The sequence below is a fragment of the Ostrea edulis genome, chromosome 10 (genome assembly GCF_947568905.1).
Source record: "Ostrea edulis chromosome 10, xbOstEdul1.1, whole genome shotgun sequence".
Lineage (NCBI taxonomy): Eukaryota > Metazoa > Mollusca > Bivalvia > Ostreida > Ostreidae > Ostrea > Ostrea edulis.
This window is the reverse complement of record NC_079173.1, coordinates 13,614,663-13,631,581: the sequence shown is the minus strand read 5'-3', so window position 1 is coordinate 13,631,581 and position 16,919 is coordinate 13,614,663. Positions and strand designations below refer to the sequence as shown.

At 36.0% G+C, this 16,919-nt stretch overlaps 2 protein-coding genes and 1 long non-coding RNA gene across 3 annotated transcripts; all 3 read left to right on the top strand.

Moving 5' to 3' along the window:
* Positions 1-8,938: 8,938 nt before the first annotated feature.
* Positions 8,939-9,771, top strand: LOC130050973 (uncharacterized). Its single transcript, XR_008799354.1, has 2 exons — positions 8,939-9,433; positions 9,720-9,771. It is a non-coding gene; the product is annotated as an uncharacterized LOC130050973 (long non-coding RNA).
* Positions 9,772-10,461: 690 nt separating this feature from the next.
* On the top strand, positions 10,462-12,900 carry LOC125676422 (uncharacterized protein K02A2.6-like). Its single transcript, XM_048914284.2, has one exon. The coding sequence runs from the start codon at positions 10,462-10,464 to the stop codon at positions 12,898-12,900; it is 2,439 nt and encodes an 812-aa protein (XP_048770241.2).
* A 770-nt stretch (positions 12,901-13,670) lies between these two features.
* On the top strand, positions 13,671-15,182 carry LOC130051113 (uncharacterized protein K02A2.6-like). The gene has a single exon (XM_056152470.1). The coding sequence runs from the start codon at positions 13,671-13,673 to the stop codon at positions 15,180-15,182; it is 1,512 nt and encodes a 503-aa protein (XP_056008445.1).
* Positions 15,183-16,919: the final 1,737 nt, after the last annotated feature.

Here is a 16,919-nt window from a genome sequence, read left to right as displayed (position 1 = left end):
CAAATGTACCCTAATTATATTGACATCTGTTGTAGTGAGAATTTAGCTTCGTCAATTATCGGTCATTTTAAACATATGTACACTCGTATATGTAGTCATAAACATTTTACAAGTATTTTACAGTGCCATAAGATCTGACAGTCCACCATTTCCCGGCACAATGTTTAGTAATAATTTAAATACAATGTGTGTTTAAAACACACACACACACACACACACACAGAGAGAGAGAGAGAGAGAGAGAGAGAGAGAGAGAGAGAGCATAATTCCTTATGACCATACCGTTTCGGATGTCATTGCACATATTGAAGGTATTTTATTGACGACAGAGCCAAAAGGATTGGACACACGTTCTTAAAAACATAAGTAGTCATCTAAACCTCTCCATAATGCAAAATTATATATAAATCTTCAAGAAAATGAAAACCAAAATGTCAACAACAATTCTGATATTAGGTCAATTTTGTACAACCTGGGTTTTTTTTCATTTCAAGAAGCTAAACAGCATTAAGGAAAAGTGTCATCATAGATTATAGGAATTGGATATTAAACTTTCCAAAATAGAAAAGAACAACATTTGTTTCATTGTGCTTGACTATACAATTACTGAAGCTGAAATCTCAGCAGCTCTAACAAAATTAAAATGTAACAAATCTCCTGAGTTAGACAATATTTCTAATCATGTGCTGAAAACAGGTAACCTTGTACTTCTCCCTGCTCTAAATAAATCATTTAACTCAAAGCATCTACCCTACACTGTGGGCTTCAGGTTATATCACAACCACACACAACTTTGACACCAAATCTGATCCTAACAATTACCGAGGAATTACTGTTACTAGTGCAATTGGCAAATTATCCAATAGTATTCTGAATGAAAGATTAGAAAACAATCCTGACTAAAAACAGAAGTATAGCTTGCTGTCAGCTGGGATTTACCAAAGCTGCTAGAACATCTGATCATATGTTTATCTTACAAACAATTATTGACAAATACTGTAACTCCAAAGATGGAAGAGTACAATTCCTGTTTTGTTGATTTCCTGGAAGTCTTTGATACTGTTATTCACACTGGCGTTAAACTTAAACTTTCAGAACTAGGCAGAGGTAACCTCTTTTACAATATTGTTAAAAAATATATGAAGTCAGCATTAGTTTAGGTAGATGCGATACTTTTGTTACTGACTAGGAGTGAAACAAGGAGATGCTTTAAGCCCAAATCTATTCAGAATCTTTATCAATAATCTGTCCAATTACTTCCAAGATTGCAATGATTGTGTTTTTCTAAATGATCAGACTGTTAATTGTTTATTATATGCTGATGACCTTGTACTTCTATCTACTTCACGAAAAGGTCTTCAAAACAGACTTGATAATTTAACCAAGTTTTGTAATGACTGTTGCTTATCTGTAAATCCCACTAAAACCAAAGTACTTATTTTTAATAAGGCTGAGAAATTTATTCAGGAAAAGGTCATGTTTGACAATAACACAATTGACTGTGTTCAACAATACAAATATTTGGGAATTCATTTCACAGCTTCTGGATCTTTCACTCTTGCACAAACGGAATTGTACACAAAAAAATGAAAGCTTAAACACTTTTTACCTCACAATCCTGGAACTAATGTAGCTATACATATTTTTGACGACACAATTACTCCTGTCTGTTTACATGGTAGTGAAATTTGGGGATCTTTTAACCCATTCTCATCCCAATTTAAAAAAGATAAAAGTGTAATCAATATTCTGAAAAATTCAAAATGTGAAAAATTGCATATGAAGTGGTGTAGAAAAGTATTGGGTGTTCATAAGAAAGCATCAACTTTTGTAGTTATTTCAGAACTTTGTAGATTTCTTCTATCCTACAACTTGTTAAGCAATATGCTGAATTATTGGCACCGGTTAGAAAACATAGAACATTTTAACAACATAATACCAACTGCATATGTACAACACACTAAGGAACTTCATGAAAATAACATTCGTTACTGGCTCTATAAATGCCATTCTTGCATATTTCCCAAATATACATTCTACGAAAAAACAGATTGTATCTGCGAACATTTTTAAGAAACAAGTACATATACTGCTCTCAGATCATTATACCTGACCGGTGATTCGGTGGATACTAGACAGAAACATTAAAATTCTAAGCTTGGAACATACATTGTTGGGGGGGGGGGGGGGGGGGTATTTGTCAATTATTAAAAACTATGGCTACAGAAGAAGCTTCAGCAAGTTCAGAATTTCATGACATAAATTAATAATTGAAACTGGTTAATACCGAAATATACCTGCCCATCTTAGAATATGTTCACATTGTAATTCTGTTGCTGTGGGTAACGAAATGCATTTTCTATTGTGTTGTGATAAGTTTAATTTTGAAAGACTAGAAATGTTAAAGGTAATGAATGGAGAATATTTTAATTTCAGGTGTCTACAAGATATGGTTAATAAATAGTGAAAGTCGAAAAATTCCTGTGTCTGTTTCCGAATTCTCTTTGAGAGATATCTTTTTGATCAACGATGAAAGAGATATCTCTCATACTGTTATCTGTCATGGAATTCTTAGAGATATATCTTTTTAAGTGAAGGAGATATCTCTCAACGTGAAAGAGTTATCTTTTTAAGTGAAAGAGATATCTCTTAAAGCATAATAGATATCTCTCTAAGTGAAAGAGATACCTCTCAAAGTGAAAGAGATATTTCTCAAAGTGAAAGAGATATTTCTCTAAGTGAAAGAGATATTTCTCAAAGTGAAAGAGATATTTCTCAAAGTGAAAGAGATATTTCTCAAAGTGAAAGAGATATATCTCTAAGTGAAAGAGATATCTCTCTAAGTGAAAGATATATCTTTCTAAATGTAAGAGATATCTTTAAAAGTAAAAGAGATATATCTCTAGGTGAAATAGATATTTTTTTAGAGAGATATCTCTTTAAATTAAGAGATATCTCTCATTTTAAAGAGATGTCTCTTTAGAATAAGGGATAGCTCTTTAATTTAAAGAGATGTCTTATTTTTCTAATAAGTAGTAAAAGGGCTTGTCATATGTATGACAATTCGTTATTGATAAAGATGTTACTAATTATTCTTTTGAATTTTCCCTTGTGTTGACATTCGTTATTATTTCGGGTAATACTTGTACGTGTAATTCATGCCAAAGTCACATGATTCACCACAGTGAAAAAAATATTCTATTTTCACGTTGAACGTTGCATACGTTTGCCACTCAGAATTGTTGTTAATTAGCAAAGATATGTTTTAATATACATGTGTATTAGCACCTGTGACTTTATGTTTAAAAGTTGCATTGATACGTTATGACCTTGGACACGGTTCATGCAACTTTAGATGTGCCCGTCAAAAACTGCTTGCAGAATGTGACCTGCAGTGGCGTAATTAGGTTAGAAATATTTGTAAGCTGGGGGCGGTAGCCCCACCCCCCCCCCCCACCCCCGAAGCTGAGGACATGTTTCGTAGTATGTAATAAAAATTTAACGAAAATATTTGTAAGCACTTGCATACAGAGCTACAGTGTAGCTACGCCACTGACCTGCTTAGAACTTTTTTTATTTTAGAGATAGAGCAAATATAACGTGTGATCTCTAAATTGTTGTTGAAATTGAGGATAATTTCCAGTTAGTATTGAGTTGCATTTTCTTCAATATTGATAAAGGAAAAATATATGCATCCAAGAATTTGTATGCAACGTAAACAAATTATGAACTTATTAAGTAGTACTGGTATACCCCTGTTGGTTTAGCAAAGTTCTGTAAACTATTATGTAAATTTTAAGTACAATTTGACATTCATTTCTCTTTACGATAACATGATAAGTGATTTCATGTTCACTACCAGCTGTTCATTGTATTGATTAATTCGTCGTATATTTTCGTACCTAAAGTGAGGCCCAAAGTGAAATATAAGCTTCATCGTAGAAAGTTAAAATTAGCTATCGATGCATCGTTTAAACTATTGATCTTCAGTGTAACGTTGTTTACAATTTTAGATAAAGCAAGTCTATCTATGAAGAATTAACCTAGATTTCTGCAGTTACTCTTTTTACTATGGGCGGATTTACGATATCAATATAGCGGTGTGGAAAACATCTTTGAGGCAGGAAGTCTGCCTTTTTAATCCCCCAATAGGTCAAGCCCCTGTGTTTAACTATAATCTGGCGTCCAACTAATCGTATTCAGAGTAGTACATACAATGTAAATCGACAAGGAATGTTTACCCCTCCTGAGCACCTGCTCCCACCTCTGGTATATCCAGGGGTCCGTGTTTGCCCAAAAATCTACTTTGTATAGCTTGTAGGAGTTACGAGATTGATCACTGTTTGTTATCTTCACCTTTCACGTTTGTGTTTTAAACTCAACTAGTGGAAAAAATCACTTATATATCATAAACAAGAAAATGTAGATATCGTTATTGATTGGTTGATGTTTACCGCCACACTCAACAATTTTTCAGTTTCCTGGTGGCGCCCAGTTTTTATTGGTGGAAGAGAGAACCCAGATTTGTACAATATACCTGGGAAGAGACCACCGACCTTCCGAAAGTAAACTGAGAAACTTTCTCTCTTATCGGCGCGAGCAGGATTCGAACCCGCGCCGACAGAGGTGAGAGGCCGTATGATTCGGAGCGCGATGCTCTAACCACTCGGGCACAGAGGCCCCCTGATACCGTTATTGAATTATTCCTTTCAGTCATATTTTCCTGCCGAAAGGTAGGTGATAGGAATAATCTAATTTCAATTTTAAGAAATACCATGTTTTTGACGAAATGTGATATTTTAATGAATTCATTTACATTATTATGAATTTTCATTGTGCATATATGTACATCCCAAAAGCATCCAAGCTGATGATATTGATTATTTGATCTGAATTTGCAAAAATTGGATTGAGTGGGAATAAGTGCTGTGATTTCAAATGAAAGCCATGATAGACACATTGGTTTTTCATCCAGATGTAAGTAAAATCATAAATGCATGTTTTCAATTCATATATTGAAAATTCAGTTTATTGGAAATGTCTGTGACTTGTGGGTAATTATATAATAAAAAAAACTTATATTATTGGGAACAGTATAAATCTATGGCTAATTCTCTAACTTTGATGTGTTTTTTATGCATGATATTAAATCAATATAAATTGATTTATTTGTTATTGATGGTGTTGCATATAGTCATAGATTATACTTTAACTTGGTCTAGTGTGTAGTTTTTTGGCAAGGTAAAAGACACTTTTCATGAAAGAAACCTACAGGCTACTGAAAAGTATTATCCTTTTAGTCACTAGCTGTAATTTTATTCTAAGTAATACTGGTAGAAAGTGGTGTGGTGTACCAGTTTACTTGACCATGGTGATAGTCCTTATGGTAATTAATTTACTGCTTTCAGTGGGTTAAATTACAAGCATGCATGAGATATGAAGAAGCACCAGTGATTACATTCTTTTAAAAATAACCATTGATATTTTAAAAATGAAATTGTCATCAACTGATTTTCTATCATAAATCATGTAAATGCAAGTTCATAATTAATGTGTTCATAATTAATGTATTTATGGCCATTGGGAGTTTTAGGGAGGTATATTTGAAAGCTGCCAGAGGTTTGCCGCAAACTATATTAGGCTATCTGAAAATGTTTGCCAAAGGTTCGCCGCAAAGTGTATATGGCTATCAGAAGTTTACCAAAGGTTAACCGCAAAACTTCACCAGAGGTTCACCATAAACCATTCCATATATGGCAATCTCAAGTTTGCGGCAAGTTTACCGCAAACTTCATTTGCATGGTAAAAAGTCGCCGTAAGGTTGCTGCAAACAATCTGCCGTAACCTTGCCGCTAAGTTTGCAGCAGATTCACCGCAGTACTTCGCCAGAAGCCTTATTTTTTGGTAAGGGCAGGTAAATTAAAGAAAAATTTGGCTTGATTGTCAACTCAAAAAAATACATGTAGATGTAATTTCCCTAAATTAAAAAAAAAGTTCAATCTACAGTGGAATGGGGGGTGGGGGTTATTTGGTACATGTATAAACGCAGTGACATCACATGATGACGCTGAAACGGACATTAAAGCGAGATTAGTAAAAGTCAGCGAATCCTTTATCAAAGTTAAACAGCATCATTAGGAACTGTTTAACAGATGTGTACAATCATTTTCGTGTATGGAGCCGAGTGTTTGAGGATGACTGAAAAGTACATAACCAAGCTCTCACGCCTTTGTCGTAATGGATGCCTTAGAAAGATCTTGAGGATATTTTGGCCAATAAATTTTTTACACAGAATGGCAAAATCGGCAGATATGAAGATAATACTGAGAAAATATCAATGGTGTACTAAAGTTGGTCACGTCTTAAGAAAATCAAGATTTGTGATCATCCACACAGTTTGACTATTACCACTGGAGTGCCACAAGGACCTCTTCTGTGACCACTTTTGTTGTTAATCTATCTTGACGATGTAGCACAAAATATGTTATTCCTTTGTAGATTGTATGCAGATAATTCAATATGCGCACAAGAACATACGTAATGTAGAAATGCTTCAACTACAGCAGGATTTTCAAGAACGGATTTATGGTTTCTTTGAATAGAATTAGTTGGCTCTCCTACACAACCGAGTTTAAAACCGAAATGAAATCCATCTACTAGATATCTGACCAATAAGGGATCATAACCATACAATTCATGCGCTAGTATCTGAGCGTTTATTGGTGTTGGAATTTGGTTTGTATGATTTTGTAGAGTCTGATTGGTTTTTTTAAGTACATTTGATTCTAGGATGGGTATCCCTGCAGGACTGACAGACGTGCTTGAACGGACAGGGGCATGTTTTACACTTCTTACCATTGTTGTAGTTATAGCAGACTTTGGGGTGTTTTTCAGATTTGGGTCGAAAATTGGGTCGAAATGATTGCTTGTGATGATGGATTGTACAAGCAGAGACAAACAATTCAGAGAGAACTGTCTGCCACGGAATTGTATTATGCTGCCGCAATTTGCGGAAGTTGACATTTCCATGGCTCGGTGCAATTTCCCTAATACGCAAGATCGCGATTACTTTTTCCGTCTTGGTTTTAAATTTTACTTTCCCTTTTCAAAGTCTCGCGAGACCCAGAATATGCGAGAATTTGGGCATGTTGGTAAATAATACCAGTTCTGCAACTTTTGTCGTGATCGATTCACCTGATTTTAACAATGGTGCACTATCATTGCATTGCAGTATACTGTAGTAATGATTCAAGAAAGAAACAAAATACGCAGAAATATCCACAACTGATAGATTTTAATGGAAATGTGGTGGATGTTCCCCCACTGCTGTCAGCCTGGAATTCCCAAAGCTGAGAAGAGCTTGCGTCAAAACATATATCTTCACGAGCTAAATTCAGGAGTTCATCATTTTCTCTGTATCTAGACGTTTTTACACACCTTTCATTTAAACATGCTTTTAATTGTGGAAAGCACGGGTTAAATCATCTTCCGATGCCATGTTTGAATAAAGAAAAAATGCCCAAGATCGACACGCTTTTCCGGACTTCTTTAAAAGAGAGTTCCGCTAACTCGATATTTACGATCTTGCGTATTACGGAGCCATACTTCAATAAGTGCGGAGCATCTAAAGGTCTTTTCTCAATGTAGATTGCCATGAATTGGAAGAAGGCAGTGGTCCAATGGTCAATGGAAAGATTAGATTTTTTATGTAGAAAATCTTATAAAATCATGATATTAAAATACTCGAAGAATGGTCAAATAACTGAATAGTGAAATTCAATCCTAATAAAGCTAAGGTTTTGTTTTCACCAAGGCAAATCACAATGAAATTCCATGACTGCCTTTTCAAAAATATTGCATGTAGTTGAGGGTAACATTGAAAATTTTCACCCCGAGAAAACCATTGTCAACCGAGGCGCAGCCGAGGTTGACAATGGTTTCTCGAGGGGTGAAAATTTCAATGTTACCCTCAACTACATGCAATATTTGTTTTATTATATTGAATGTTATGTAAACTGGAAAGCAGAAAAACTTACGTCTGTTGACATTTGATCAATCACTGTCATGCGATATTTCGTATTTCGATGCGGGTACTCGCGTTTATTACAAACGCTCAAACGACGTCGTCTAGCAATCTACGGCGAACCGTACGCGCATAAATTTGACGCATGTGATAATTTTTTATAATATCACCCGTTGTCAAGTACTGTTACCCGTTGCTAGATACTATCACCCTGGGGCGCGTGTTTTGTGTTCTCAGAGGGTAACAATATGTTTTTTTCAAATGCTTCTCGACCAATCAGGTTCGAGTATTTTACATGAAAGTATAATAATTAGAAATAACTTCTTCTCACAAACATCTTGAGTCTGACTTTTTCTAATGATTTTAAAAGATATGTATATATCAACGATATCTTAAGAAAACTAATATAGAAACTTAAATTCACTTTATCTAAAAACAAAATATCTAAATTGTATATGACTTTTGTTAGACCTATACTAGAATATACGTCAGTCGTATGGGATGATGTTCTTCTGCAGAAATCGAAAAGTTAGAAAAAGTGCAGCTTCACGCCGCTAGAGTTCTGGCATCTAAAAAATCATTATATCTAGAAACAGACTGGGAGCCTCAATGTGTAAGATGGAAAATCGTTAAATTAATTAACAATGTATAAGATTCACTTACTGGTGTACCACAATATCTAGGCGATGTCATTGACAATTTTCGAAAAGATACGTCCTGCTATGTGTGCAGTACTTGTTACGAAGATTCTATACCTCTTAGAACTAATCAAGAAATATATACACACTTTTTATTTCAGATGCCATTTGCAAATGGAACTCTCTATATGTAGCAAACGAAACATAGAAAGCAACATCTATCTGTCAGTTCCACAGAAACATTTCTAATAATGATGGTATTTCATAAGTGTTTATGTAGCCGTGTGAAAATTTTGTAAATAACTTTTAAGTTTTATGATTAAAAAGAATTGAATTTGCAATTGATAAGATTGTATAATAAAGTTCTACTAGAAACTTATGCCAAAACAATGGCAAGCAGCTTTGATTTTATTTAATTTCCAATTTGATGTAATTAGTATTTTCCCGCCAAAAGTTTGGTGAGCATTTGGCGCCTCTTATAGTCATGTGACTTTAGACCAGGGTTGGATTTTTTCATATTGTCCAGTGGGTTTGAAGTGTACAGACGTTTGAGTTTTAGTTATAGTTGGAGTTATTTCGCCATCGTGGTATGTCTGGTTTTTCTTTGTTTTTATGGAAGCAATAGCATCGCAGTTGTTGGCGCTCTTAATTATATTGCTAATATCTAACAAAGTGCATGTTTAACTTTTATTGCAGTTGCACCAAAGAAGCTTTGAAATATAGTTTACAGCTTTACATTTGATAAATATCAAGCCTAAAGTCCATAACTTTGGTAAGTTATACTATTTAGACTGTTTAAGCAATATAAAAGTCAACTAAAGCAATAATATAAATATTTTGTTTTTAATCTTATTTTTCTCACTTATTAAATATAAATAAGTTCGGTGGATCACTTTTATAAATTGTGATTAAAGTGCTTGAATATCATTTGATATAACTTTATGCTAAGTTTCAAATGATACAATATATGTATATATAACATGTATAAAATGTATATATGTATTTGACTGATGTACATTTTCATGTCATTTTGATATGCGGCTTTCTGTTTGTTACAGGGCATTTCAGTTTATTCTATTTGAATGAAATATAAACACGAACTTTTAACAAGGATTTACGCTGTTGTTGTATTTCTATCAACGCATCGTTAGTTACATTTACACATTTTCTTCTTGGTGAAAGAATAGCAAATATTCATTCTTCATTAAGACATAACCGTTTGCTTAATTATGATTTACACAGAAGAAACATTATGAGAAGACACATATCTCTTTTTCTTTATTTATAAAAGATTTTCAATTTTAAGAAATACCATGTTCAATGAACGTTTTCAGATACAAGAATTATCTATTATTACATAGATTTTACTTTGTGACAGTGACAATTTGGGGGTTGAAATTAATAGCAATTTTTCAATGCTGTTCATAAATGACCTTTAGCTGTAGCTTGTATTCCTTTTTTTACCATCATTCCTTTCAAAGGAAAATTAATTCATCTATTATGCTTCTTGGTATATATTACACACTGATGTATTTCCAATGTACAGCCCTTCACCCCTGGAACACAATGGTAAAAAAGTAATAAGTTTTGAATGGTCACCCTTGTAATGTATTTGAATAATCCGGATATTGTCAGGTTGACCATACGTGTTCTATTTTTTAGTGTTATGTTTTAGAACGGAATAAACGAGTTGAGATCACGGCATGGCTATATGTTGGTGTTTGGACTAGGTGTCCGTTATATTAATGTCTGTAGAAGACATTTCATGGTGTCAGAAGAAAACTTTGACGTACCAAAACAATGGATCAGTTAAAACCGCCGTCGCACTTAAGTTTTGAAGGGAATTTAGCTAAAAATTGGAAAGAGTGGCTGCAAGGATTTCGCCTATACTTGGTAGCCTCGGGGATCGACGAAAAGGCGGGAAAAGTGAAGGTTGCTACCTTTTTACATGTTGCTGGTGTCGAAGCGAGACGTATTTACAACACATTCAACATTCCTGAGGAGGATGCTGAAAAACTAGAGGTAGTGTTCAAAAACTTTCAAGACTACGTTGAACCACGTAAGAACTTAACGTATGTACGCCATTTATTTTTCACACGAAATCAAGAAAGTCATGAAACAATCGATAATTATGTCACTGACTTAAAAAACAAAGCCATACAATGCGAGTTTGGTGATTTGAAAGACTCGTTGAATAAAGACAGGATAGTGTGTGGTATTTCGAGTGAAGCATGCAGAGCCAGGCTACTACGGGAAGCAGATTTATCATTAACTAAGTGTTTAGACATTTGCCGTGCTTCTGAAGTTTCCGAACAGCAATTGAAAAGTTTACACAAAGAACCATCAACTGCTGTAGCTGCTCATGTTGTAACTAGAAAACCTGAAAAACTACAGAACCGCGGTAGTACCAGAAAACAAACAGCTCACGTTCACTCAAACACTAACAAACTGAATGCGTGTAGTAAGTGTGGAAAACAACATGAGAAAGGGAAATGTTTTGCGTACAACAAGAATTGTTACAAATGCAAAGGCCGTAACCATTTTGCAAAATACTGTAATAAGACACCAAAATCTGTGCATTACGTGGAAGAGGAATCACATGACCTATACTTGGGCATAGTGAATGTGGACACTATTCAGGAAGAGGTACCATGGACTGAGACAGTGAACATTAACAAAGTACCGGTTACATTCAAGCTGGACACAGGAGCTCAGGCGAATATAATACCAAGGAATGTGTTCAAAGAACTACACATCTCTCCGAAGCATTTACGAAAAGTAAAAGTGAACCTGTACACTTACAATGGTGAAGTCATGAACCCAGATGGGAAGATTGATATCAGATGCCGAATCCGTAAAGTGGAACGTACACTTCCGTTTTACATCACTGCAAAAGGAAGTACACCGATACTTGGCAAAGAATCATGTGCACGCCTAGGATTAATCCAACACATACCAGCAGATTCCATAGAAAGTGCGGATGTTTGTGTAACAAAGGACAAACTACTGCAACAGTATCAGGATGTTTTCAGTGGACTAGGACATCTACCAGGAAAATATCACATTGAAATTGATCCGAATTCAACGCCAGTGATACACCCACCAAGGAAAGTGCCGGCAGCGTTACACAGTTCTGTACGTGATGAACTTCAACGCATGGAAAAATTGGGCGTGATCGCAAAACAGGATGGTCCTACGGATTGGGTTCACAGTATGGTAACAGTACGGAAACCAGGGAAAATTCGTATATGCTTGGATCCAAAAGACTTGAATCCGCACATAAAGCGAGAACATTACCACTTAGTAACTGTGGAGGAAATCATTGAACGACTACCAAATGCTAAAGTGTTCTCAAGATTTGATGCTACGCATGGTTTTTGGCATATTGAACTAGACGAAGCAAGTTCAAAGGCACTCACTTTTAACACACCATTTGGTAGATACCGATATCTACGACTTCCGTTTGGAATAACTTCAGCGTCAGAAGTGTTCTCGAAACGATTACAGGAGTTTTTTAAAGACTTACCTGGTGTTGAGTGTCTAGTAGACGATATCCTTGTTCATGGAGAAAACGTCTCGGAGCATGATGAAAATCTCGTTCGTATGCTGGAGCGATGTCGTCAAATTGGGCTCAAGCTCAATAAGGATAAAGTAGAACTCAGAGTACCTGAAGTGAAATACGTTGGTCACGTCATAGGGAGAGATGGACTCAAGGTTGATCCGGAAAAGGTTCGTGCTATTGTAAACATGCCAGAACCGACAGATGTTCAAAGAGTGCGCCGATTTCTTGGACTAGTGCAATATGTGTCGAAATTCATACCAAACCTAGCAGAGATTTCTGAACCTCTCCGATTGCTTACGAAAAGTGACGTTTTGTGGCACTGGGACAAACAGCAAATTGACAGTTTTGCGAAACTAAAAAACTTATTAACGCAAGCACCAGTTCTTCGCATTTATGATCTTCAAAAGGAAGTCACCATTTCTGTGGATGCAAGTTCCAAAGGATTGGGTGCAGTATTATTGCAGAACGGACAGCCCGTCGCATACGCTTCACGAGCACTGACAGAGACTCAGCAGAGGTATGCACAGATAGAACGAGAGATGCTCGCAGTTATCTATGGATGTGAAAAATTTCACCACTACATCTATGGACGTTCAGTTACCATAGAAACAGATCACAAACCTTTGCTAGCGATTCATCGCAAACCACTATACAGAGGTCTTGAAAAGTGTCGGTAATGTCGGATTATCCGATAAAAGTAGTAAATGTCCGACACAAGTTACTTAATTGTCGGTCCTGATGGCCGATATAAGATCGGGATCGAAGTCCGTTTTTTACCGGGGAAAATGGCGGCCATGTGGCCCATAAATTTTCAAATCGATGCTAAATCCGGCAACACATTGAAACTTCAACGTGATGAATCAGTTGTGAGGAACTACGAGGAGAAGAGAAACCGATTGTATCTCTGCCTGGCAATCTGGGAGACAATGGCTTTTGTTTGCAGTGATTTTACCTACTGCTTGGTGACACAATCTGATCAAAGTCGAAACTGACGAAAGACCAGCTACACCCGGGCAAAAGTGAGAGAAAAAGTAGTTACAACGATTGCAGAGGAAGATGAGAAGAAGTTGAGAGGAATATATAGGATAGAGAGAAAAATGGAGGATGAGGGAGAAGTGGAGGGTGAGAGAGAAATAGAGCAAGAAAGTGACTCAGACAGTGAAAGTGGGGAAGATTCATTCAGAGTGTATTAAGGAAGATGAGAAAGGCCATGAAAAGATAATTTATAAACGTATAGCCGAGATGGAGATTGAATATAATTACACTGTAGTTGATTTTAAATAAAATTTATGAAAACCTCAAAAGCGATGCATTTTTATCTGGACTGACAAAATTTTGTTTGGGCTGACACTATTTCTAACAGTGTCAGACCAAATGTCTGACACTTCAAAAGAAATTTCAAGAACTCTGACTATATCAAGCTACTCATAGACTACAGAGGATGCTTATGCGTTTACAACGTTACGACGTTACTTTAGAATACGTTCCGGGAAAGGAAATGTTCATTTCCGATGCGTTAAGCAGGGCTTACTTACAAGAGTGTACAGAATCACTGGTTGATGAGGACATAGACATCAATTTCATTGAGCAGGAGCTTCCTATGACGGAAGGAAAACTTCAGGAGCTGAAGGACGCAACTGAGTCTGATGAACAGTTTCAGGCATTGGCCGACATAGTGCGACTGGGATGGCCAGAATCTCGGGTTCAAGTTCCAGCAGATATAAGAATATTTTGGAACTACAGAGATGAAATAATAGTTCTAAATGGTTTACTGTACAAGGGGCCAGCAGTGATGATTCCCAAGTTACTACGTCACCAAATGTTGAGGAAGTTACATGAACCTCACCTGGGTATAGTCAAAACCAAGCAGAGAGCCAGAAATATCATATTTTGGCCAAACATGAACTATGACTTAGAGCAGTTGATTAAGTCGTGTGGAGTGTGCAACTCATTTCGCAAATCAAACACAAAGCAATCACTCATACCTCATGAGATACCCTCTACTCCTTGGACCAAAGTTGGAGCTGATATATTTCATTTCAAGGGCAAAGACTATGTGTTGTTTGTGGACTATTACTCGAAATATCCAGATATTATACCTCTACCAAATTTGAGAGCATGTTCCACTATTGCTGCGTGCAAAACAGTGTTTTCAAGACAAGGCATACCCTTAGAGCTATTCACGGACAACGGACCACAATTCAGTTGTCATGAATTCAAACAGTTTGCATCTGAATGGGAGTTCACGCACAATACCTCCAGTCCCCACTATCCACGTTCAAATGGTCAAGCGGAACGCTGTATTCAAACCGTAAAAAACTTACTGAAAAAGGCAGAAGAGAGTAATGGTGACCCAAATATTGCTCTTCTGGAATACAGAAACTCGCCTATTGATGGAGTTGACCTGTCGCCTGCACAGTTATTGATGAACAGGACTCTTCGTTCAAAACTACCAACAACCAAAGTGTGGTTGGAACCAAATTCACTGACGTCTCCACAATCCAAACTTCAACTTAGGCAGATGAAACAGAAATATTTCCATGACCGAAAGTGTGCAAAATTACCGCATGTTGAGGATAAAGAAGTTATCCGTATACAGAATCCAGACAATCGTCAGTGGGAACCAGCTGTAGTTCAAAAGGACTTCGGAAACCGTTCGTACAACGTTTTAAATCAGCAAGGGAACACAGTAAGAAGAAACAGGAGTCAGATGTTGAAAAGCAACGAAACAAGATTCCATATTTCACCACCGGAAGTGGAAACATCGGAATTCGAACAACCGGAAATGGAACAAATGAGCGATTATGTTCCAAGTGTGAGTGATAATGTGAAATCCGGTAATGTATCCATGAATATCAGTGTGCGTTCCAAACCAGAAAATTCTATTTCGTCCGGAAACGTTACCAGATCTGGAAGGGTTACTAAACCACCTACCTACCTTTCCGAATATGTGAAATAACTTTGTAACAATGGTCATGATGTTCATGCAGTTTGTAGTATTATTTCATGAATTTATGTATATGAAGGTATCATAACAAGCATATGATTTTGAAAATGTTAATTCAATAAGACATTTAAATTTTGCAGAATTGACATTCACAATTTTTTTTTTCAAGTTAATGTGTAACTATATTGGTGAATGATTTATTCTTTATCTTAAGGAGGAGGATGTAATGTATTTGAATAATCCGGATATTGTCAGGTTGACCATACGTGTTCTATTTTTTAGTGTTATGTTTTAGAACGGAATAAACGAGTTGAGATCACGGCATGGCTATATGTTGGTGTTTGGACTAGGTGTCCGTTATATTAATGTCTGTAGAAGACATTTCAACCCTTAGCCTGGAAATTACAGAATTACTACCCGGGTCAAGTCTCGTCCCACTCGAGAATATTTCACTCGTGTGGAGATATCACCATTTGCCGGTGAAGGGCTGCAAATACTCAGCGGTTACGGCCTTTGAGCAGGGAGGGATCTTTATCGCGCCACACCTGCTGTGACACGGGGCCTCACTTCTTGCGGTCTCATCCGAAGGACCTGGTAAAGGAGTTAGAAAGAAAACGTGTATTTTTTCCAAGATTTTTATTGTATTTATTTTGATGAATGCCATCACCAGCATATTTAAGATTGTCCAGTCTTTCCCTTTGGTTATAATTTTCTTTATTACAAAAACGACTTACATGTACAATGGAAAGGAGAAATCTGGACAACCTTGTGCTCGATATAGCGAAGCGCTTATTTATATTCTCTCAATTTCAGATCAGTGCGCATGTGCAAAGGGAAAATCCCGTCTGAAAATAGAAATGCGCATACCTGATAGGGTCGTATCAACATACGGCCCGCTTCAATGTTGCGACGTCATAGGTAACCTAATTTGCATTAATTATTCATAGTTACAAGGAGCAAGGAAAGTTCTATGTGCGATATCATCAAAGGCTTCCAAAACCGGTCATTCGATGAATATCAATGAAAAAACAGACAACCCCGATTTCAAAAGACAACATACATAAACGTTTCAGTAAAATAAAACGCCAAACCTTTAAGTTAAGGTATTAATCAATATCTTGGGGCATTGTAAATTGCATACTTCAAACTGATGTTTTACAACATTTAAATCATCGGGGGTGGGGTGTTATGTCACAGCTAAAGTAGGAAGGTCCTCTATATTGAATTCAAGCTGATTTTCATAATAATACATGTAATATATTTCACGCTAAATGTACATGTATAATTATGGCATTCACTTTGTCTATGCACATGTTTTATGAGAATTTTTATCAATTAATCTTCGGTTAGAACCTCACCAGTAATTAAAACTTGTGTTTGAACCTTCATTTCATTTCGTAAAAATATCGAAGGTAAAAACATTGGAGAAATGTAAATATCTGTTTATAAAGTCTCAAGTATTGCATCACAAAATCCAAGAGTAAAAAAAAAATAATTTCAATATAAACCTGCTCCATGTTCCTCTGATTCTAAAGTTAAGAGTTATCTTTTCCTGTCCATTGCACTAAATACGAAATCTACATCTGTACAAGAGTATATTACAGTAGTGCTAGTGCTATTCTCCAAAGAGTTTATGTTGATTTACAATAGTTTGATATTTACATAAAATGTAGTTTTTGTTAAAGTGCTTATGATATTTTAAATAAATTATAAATGTAGGGGTACCTTTCATGATAACAAGATATATCT

Coding starts and splice junctions, on each gene's coding strand:
- LOC125676422 (XM_048914284.2), top strand. CDS start 10,462: ATGGATCAGTTAAAACCGCCGTCGCACTTAAGTTTTGAAGGGAATTTA.
- LOC130051113 (XM_056152470.1), top strand. CDS start 13,671: ATGCGTTTACAACGTTACGACGTTACTTTAGAATACGTTCCGGGAAAG.